General features: G+C 40.2%; 2 protein-coding genes across 2 annotated transcripts; one reads left to right on the plus strand and one right to left on the minus strand.

The window, feature by feature from the left end:
* Positions 1-1,557: 1,557 nt before the first annotated feature.
* setd9 (SET domain containing 9) lies at positions 1,558-2,484 on the minus strand. The gene has a single exon (XM_061295410.1). It carries the CDS (start codon positions 2,415-2,417, stop codon positions 1,563-1,565), a length of 855 nt encoding a protein of 284 aa, XP_061151394.1. The 5' UTR covers positions 2,418-2,484; the 3' UTR covers positions 1,558-1,562.
* dcun1d1 (DCN1, defective in cullin neddylation 1, domain containing 1 (S. cerevisiae)) lies at positions 2,213-6,320 on the plus strand. The gene is made up of 8 exons (XM_061295411.1): positions 2,213-2,353; positions 2,714-2,756; positions 3,479-3,692; positions 3,832-4,000; positions 4,378-4,508; positions 4,601-4,683; positions 4,906-5,002; positions 5,447-6,320. The coding sequence occupies exons 2-8, from the start codon at positions 2,754-2,756 to the stop codon at positions 5,521-5,523; spliced, it is 774 nt and encodes a 257-aa protein (XP_061151395.1). The 5' UTR covers positions 2,213-2,353; positions 2,714-2,753; the 3' UTR covers positions 5,524-6,320.
* Positions 6,321-6,695: the final 375 nt, after the last annotated feature.

The raw sequence follows: 6,695 nt of genomic DNA on the forward strand, positions 1-6,695 counted from the left end.
ACCTCGGACATTAGACGCGACTTTATTTTGAAATCCAGTTCATTGTTGCTTGCTTCCTCTTTCCGGGAGCAGGGAGCAGTGCGCGGCGTTGCTGCACGTGAAAGGGAATTCGACAACTAGTACGCGGCTCCTGGGCTGGTGCTATGGCTAGTGTCCAAAAAGACGAGGAAATTTGCTCCCCTTTAGGCTTCAAGTCATTCGTTTGGAAGCACTTTGGATTCCAAAGAAAAGATGGCTCAACGGACAAGACACGTGCAGTTTGTAAATCCTGCCATGCGGTGATCAAATATTCAGGGAGCACAAATCTCGCCGCACATTTAAAGAAAAAACACGACATCAAAGTTCAGTGTTAAAGTAAGCAATTTGTATACTACAATACTCTTGTAATTTCCTAAATAAAGAGTTTGCAGTACCTTGTTGATTTTGCGTATGAATTGTTGTAAATCAGGATATTGTTCTATATTTTTTATTAAAAAAAAAAAAAAAAAGGATCGTAGAGCACTATATCGCGATATATCGTGAATGAATCGCAGCAGGCTTTAAGATATCGGCAAATATCGTATCGTAGTTCTTTATATCGATATTATATCGTATCGTGACAAAACCCGCGATTTACACCCCTATTGACGACACATCATTTGATGCGATGGTGCAATCCTTGATGGTGTGTTATTGTCAAATATTGTTTGTTTTCTTATCTCCATCGCGGACTGGACGTCATACCGAGGCAGTATCACTGCGCATGCGCACTATGGATCCGATGCGAATAGTCCTCTTCTTTTCTTGACTGACAATGAATGTGATAGTTTAATACAATCAGCAAATAACAAAATGCGTATTGCTCGATCACCTGCTCGTTTGCTGTCACAATGTACCCTACACAAATCCGAAACATTTGTTGCGGCTCCGAGTCATGACGAGGGGCAAGTTTTGGTTTCCAAGGGTGTTTTTATTCCTCTTCAACGTCTCTCCCATACAGAGCCGCCTTTTTCACGCCTGCACGCCTTTTTCACATGTCCGCACTGATCGCGGCCTTTACGGGCAGTCGGAGAAATCAACGCCAACAAAAAAAATACATCCAGCCTAGTTAAGACCATACCAAAGACTATAAAAATGGGACCCATTGCCTCCCTGCGTGTGTGACGATCATTGGGACTTAAAAAAAATAAATAAAAAATTGGGTGCGTATTATACATGGGTACAGGCTTTTTTTCCAGCTTCAACATGCCATTTTTAGGGTGCGTATTATACATGGGGCGCATTATACACAGAAAAAAACGGTACTTCCTGCACTTTCTACATCTGAAGGGATGCTAAAACTGTCTATCCTGCATTTGCCTGAAAACACACGCAGACTTATTGAAAAGTATTTGGAGGACAGTACAGCGACACTGCAGTCAAGTGGATGAATTAATCTGAGCCAATATTTTTTTGTCCAGCTGCTGGCGGGGGAAATTGTACAGACACATAGGGAAGGCCAGTTCCCACTCCTTGATTGTTTCTTGGACTCAGTGATTAGCTGAATTAGTGTAATAATCACACAGTTGTGGAGGCAAATTTTATTATTCCCGGACTTCTTTATTTTGTCGCTTCGAGTGCACAATAGTGTAGTAATTGGAAAATAGCTCCTCTCCTTCTGTAATGTCTCTGAGTGATACAAGGACTACACAACGAAGAGGTCTCTGTGAGAGCGGGCTGTAGTTGACATTGGGAAGATAGTACCGAAACTCAATGGGAAAAGTGTCAGAAACATCAAACTCCTGGTAGCACACATTGGCGGGCATCTCATTGGAGCAGTTGTTCACATACTGACCCACTGCCAGCGGATTCTGCGGAGTGGATGTTAGCCAAGTGGTATCATTCGTTGTGAAAGGGCCCATTTGGTCTCTGCCACTGCATGAATTGTACACTATCTTGGAGATCCCTTTATCATTCCCATCAACCAAGACACCATCTATGCACCTAAAGACAAATGGATTTCTGATGGATTGGAGGAGAATAGGCTCATATGCTTGGTAGATGGTGCCAGGATACATGGCGACTGTTGCTCCCTTAGGTACCAACCCCCTGGTGACAAACACTCCAGTTCCTGCATGGGGAAGTGTGCTGGGCTTCCGGTCGATGCAGAATCCAAGAGATTGGAACATGGCATCATGTACACAATGCCCTTTGTCACTCATTACCTGGCAGCGGAAGTTACCGAGCTCTGCACGATGATTCGCCCCGTGGAGAACTCGGAAGAGTTGCAGGAGTTTCCGTGACACCGCTTCGTCCGGGATCAACTTGTCCTCACAACGTCCTTTGACTTGTCGAAGTGTTTTTTCATTTTTAGACATGTTTAGGACAATCCAAGGTAAAAATCGGTGTCGGTATGACTTCCATTTGAGCCGAAATCGCTCTAGTACTTTACTAAACATTCAGAGGGACGAGAACTTCAGTACTGTACTTAGCTAAATTGATTGTTGCAACAATTACTCAATCACTTCTGCCAATAGTACCTCACAATAAAAGCATCCTTTGCGCCTGGCTATTGGTACCCAAATATTTTGTCAGGTTAAATATCGCAAATTATAAAAACGTTTTTATATTCTTGTTATTCATTAAAATTACTGTTATATATTTTTTCTCTGAATGAGTAAAAATAAAAAAACTATTATTTCGAAAAGGCTAACCGGAACTTTATTTGTTTCTGTAACATTGTTACTTACTTTAGACAGCTGAATGGGAGGAAAGAGAGCCAAGCAAAGACAATCATGGTAAGAAATGTTACGTCTTACCTTCGTGTGCTACTGTAAATATCATCAATCACGACAAACTCATGCTTATGGTAAACAAACCTTATAATTGCCTTGAACAGCCCTTCTGTATCCCCATAGTACGCAAATGAGCGCGTTAGCATGAGCTAACTAGCTGCAGGTATTGAGGCCAACTCGCTAGCCAAGTTGCGAAAAGGTTGTGATGCCAAATTGTCAGAGTTGCATGCTCCTGGCAAATGACACCCCCGAGGTATCGTCGCCCAGCTTTTGGCGAGGTGTTTTCATCCATAAACAAATTGTGGCCTGCAGATAATCAGTTTGGCACAGCTGTCAGAGTTCTGGCGTCTGATAATTGAAACGTGAGCGTCTGTGTGGATGATGATGGAGCTATGAAGCCAGTCTTGCAGTGTGTTTCAGATTTAAGTTTAAGTTGTTTTGTTTTCTACACTGGATGTAAGCACAAAGGGGCTGAAAGTACTTGCACTCTTTACGTAGGTAGAAATAAAAACCTATGCAAAAAAAATAAGACTGGTAGAAACAAGCCAATGGATCAAATATAAATCATCATCCCACTGCTGTAGAGAGCAATTTTCAAATCGCTAAGGCTGCAATTTTAGGGCAGAAGCTTTGTTACTTTCACCACTGCCTAAGAATAAGATTGTGCCAGCTACATCTGATTCCACGTTTGGTTTGAAAGTTTGTTCTTCTTTTCTTTTTTGTAGAACAAATTGAAGTCCTCACAGAAGGATAAAATTCGCCAGTTCATGATTTTCACCCAAGCCAATGAGAAGACTGCACTGGTTTGTCTGTCACAACATGACTGGAAACTAGAGGTTGCCACGGACAAGTTTTTCCAAAATCCAGAGCTCTATATTTCCAGTTTAAAAGGAGCTTTCGACAAGAAGAAGCTTGAACAACTGTACACCAGATATAGAGGTATGTCTTTTAAAATGTATATCATGCACATTACTTTTTTATCCTGTTGTGGGCTGGCAGAAAGATTTATCACGGGGTGCTACACTAAAACAGTGAATGTAATCATTGGCATTGATTATTTTCCGAACTTTTCACTCAGATCCTCACGATGACAACAAGATTGGCATCGAGGGGATTCAGCAGTTTTGTGACGATCTCGGTTTGGACCCCGCCAGTATAAGTGTTCTCCTCATCGCTTGGAAGTTCAGAGCTGCTACACAATGCGAGTTCTCAAAACAGGAGTTCATAGATGGCATGGCGGAACAAGGGTGAGATTGTAGAAAAGGGTGTCTTCCTTCACCTTATACTTTCGTGATTTGGAGTTGTTCACTAAATGTCAAACTACAGCCTGTTATGAAGTGACTTGAGTGCTTTGCCACAAGTGCGCACATATGTCAAAATTCTTGCTCGCAGGTCAAAGCCAAAAAAAACAAATACATAAGATGAGCAATGTCTTTTATTGTGAAAACAAATTATGTCAGATTCACCTATAACTCAAAATTTGGCTTTAGTTAAATTGTCGTAAAAGTTTATGTACAGATTGGGAGCCTGAGTCAGATTTTCTTTTATGCCTTTCTGCTATCTTGTGACGTTGTGGTGCAAGTATGAGACATAATATGTATTAACTTTCTTCATGTTTCCTCAGATGCGACAGTATAGACAAGCTAAAAGCTCAACTACCCAAGATGGAACAGGAGTTAAAAGACCAAGGAAGATTTAAGGACTTTTACCAGTTTACATTTAATTTTGCAAAGAATCCTGGCCAGAAAGGTTTAGGTAAACAATGAACTGTGACACACTAAATGAGGGACTAACCTTTTTTAACCCCATTTTTTCACTTTATTCCTCCTTTTGTTTTATTCTTCTAGATTTAGAAATGGCTATTGCTTATTGGAATTTAGTATTGGATGGAAGATTCAAGTTCCTCGACCTATGGAAAACATTTTTAGTTGTAAGTACACAGTGTGCTCACTCAATTGGCAGTTTTCAATTGTGTCATATTCCAAAATTGAAGTTCTCGCTAACAAATAATAATGTCAATTTGTCTGTGTGTTGTTTTGTTTGCCGATGACAAATATTTTCTGAACAAGTGAGAATTTACAGCAACTACTAGAGTATTGTGGAAAGTCTTGTCATCAGTTTCTTCAACTTGACTGTGATTTTACGTTCACAGGAGCACCACAAAAAATCCATTCCCAAGGACACTTGGAACCTGCTGCTAGACTTCAGCACAATGATAACAGATGACATGTCCAATTATGATGAGGAAGGTGAGTACTTTGTTTAAATTTGGAATGTGTCTACTGTAGTTTTGGGAGTCAGTCGATGGTTTTTGCATTGTATGTTAGCTTTAAGCTAGCAGACTTAATGGTTTGGCAAAATTCCATGTGATTGTCTTTATTTTTTATTTTGATGTAAATTAATTGGCTCTAGTGCTAAACAGGATTGACACAGTCACTTCTCTCTTCCCTTTTTAATCCTTGCGAGTATTCAGGAAAAAATGTGATAAACTCTTAAGTCGGGTCATTTGTAAGGCAAGGAATAGGGATGAAATTTGCCTTCAGAAAAAAAATTAGCCACAATCAAAAATGTAGCATGGTGGTGGTAACATTTTCTCCTTAGTGCGTTTCATAAGAGAAGGAATGTAGATCACTACCTTTTCTTATCACTGAGAATCATTCTGTCCTCACGACATGAATGTTTTCCTTCATCAGGAGCTTGGCCTGTACTCATTGATGACTTTGTGGAGTTTGCACGACCGCACATCGGGACCAAAAGCACTGCAGTTTAGGCTCCTCTTAACAGCCTACACAAGCAAGAGAAAAGAACACGTGGCCCACGCTGAGCTGACAACTATGTTGCCTTTTCAATCCTCAGGACTGAAATATTTTACACAGCAGAGACTTTATATATACACACGTGCGTGTGTGTGTGCGTGTGTGTATGTTTGTGTATGTACAATACATATGTTAAAATAATGCATATCACTTCGCTGGTCAGCTTGTGGTGGTTTGGGCGCTTTTAACGACAGTATTTGGGATTTTCTGGGGGTACCGAAGCCAAGCAAGAAGCAGCACCATCTCAGTTTTGGGATATGTTTGGGCTTTGCTCAAATGTCCACACACATTCTTCAACTGTCATGTAAACATTTTTCTAAAAATAGTTTTTAATTTGACTCCTGAGTGGCATCCAGATTTTTATTTTATGATACATCTGTGACTATTCCATATGAAGTATAATCACATTTTTTTTCCATGATCAATGCTGCTCCATTCTTTTAACTTGAAATAAATGTTTGAATTTGGTATCTTTGAAGCTGCCAGCCCATGTGTGCCTCAAAGCAGCCGCCCGCCTCTGCGTGATGAATACAATGTTATGCTTCCAGGCTCATAAGGGATGGTTAAATGGGGTCAATCTTTGGATGTCTTGCAGTTCCTCCCTTCTGGTGAGGGCATACTTGAATGGACAATGATTTAGAATCACTTTTAGTATTGTACATTTGCCAGCCAAAACATTAGGCAGACCTGAGAAAATATAATGTTTTTCATGGCAAATTACAGCTAAAATAAACATTGGTGTTTAAAATGACTACTTTAGTTCAACAATATTTTGTTTGTTTTTATTTGCATGACTTAATGTTTTTTAGCACTGCTTTGCATCAAACCAAGTTTAGCATTTTTGGTCATTTCATAGCTGAAAAAAAATAACCCTAAAAAATGAAAGCAAGAAAGTTCTAAATTCTGACCACCTTTAATGTGTATAACGGAATTGGGGGGGGGGGGTCTTCTTGTGAGTGTAAGTAAAAATAATGGAAGGAAAGACATAGTGGAATTTGTGTGAGGAGTCACATTTAACATTTTGAATCTTCCGCACAAGTACAGTACTTCAGCCATTTCTGCACTTGACTGACCCCCCCCCCATCACCCGTTATGGTTGCTAAGTGACAAGAGATGTCATTCCCAG

The sequence above is a fragment of the Syngnathus typhle genome, linkage group LG13 (genome assembly GCF_033458585.1).
Source record: "Syngnathus typhle isolate RoL2023-S1 ecotype Sweden linkage group LG13, RoL_Styp_1.0, whole genome shotgun sequence".
NCBI classification, from domain to species: Eukaryota; Metazoa; Chordata; class Actinopteri; order Syngnathiformes; family Syngnathidae; genus Syngnathus; species Syngnathus typhle.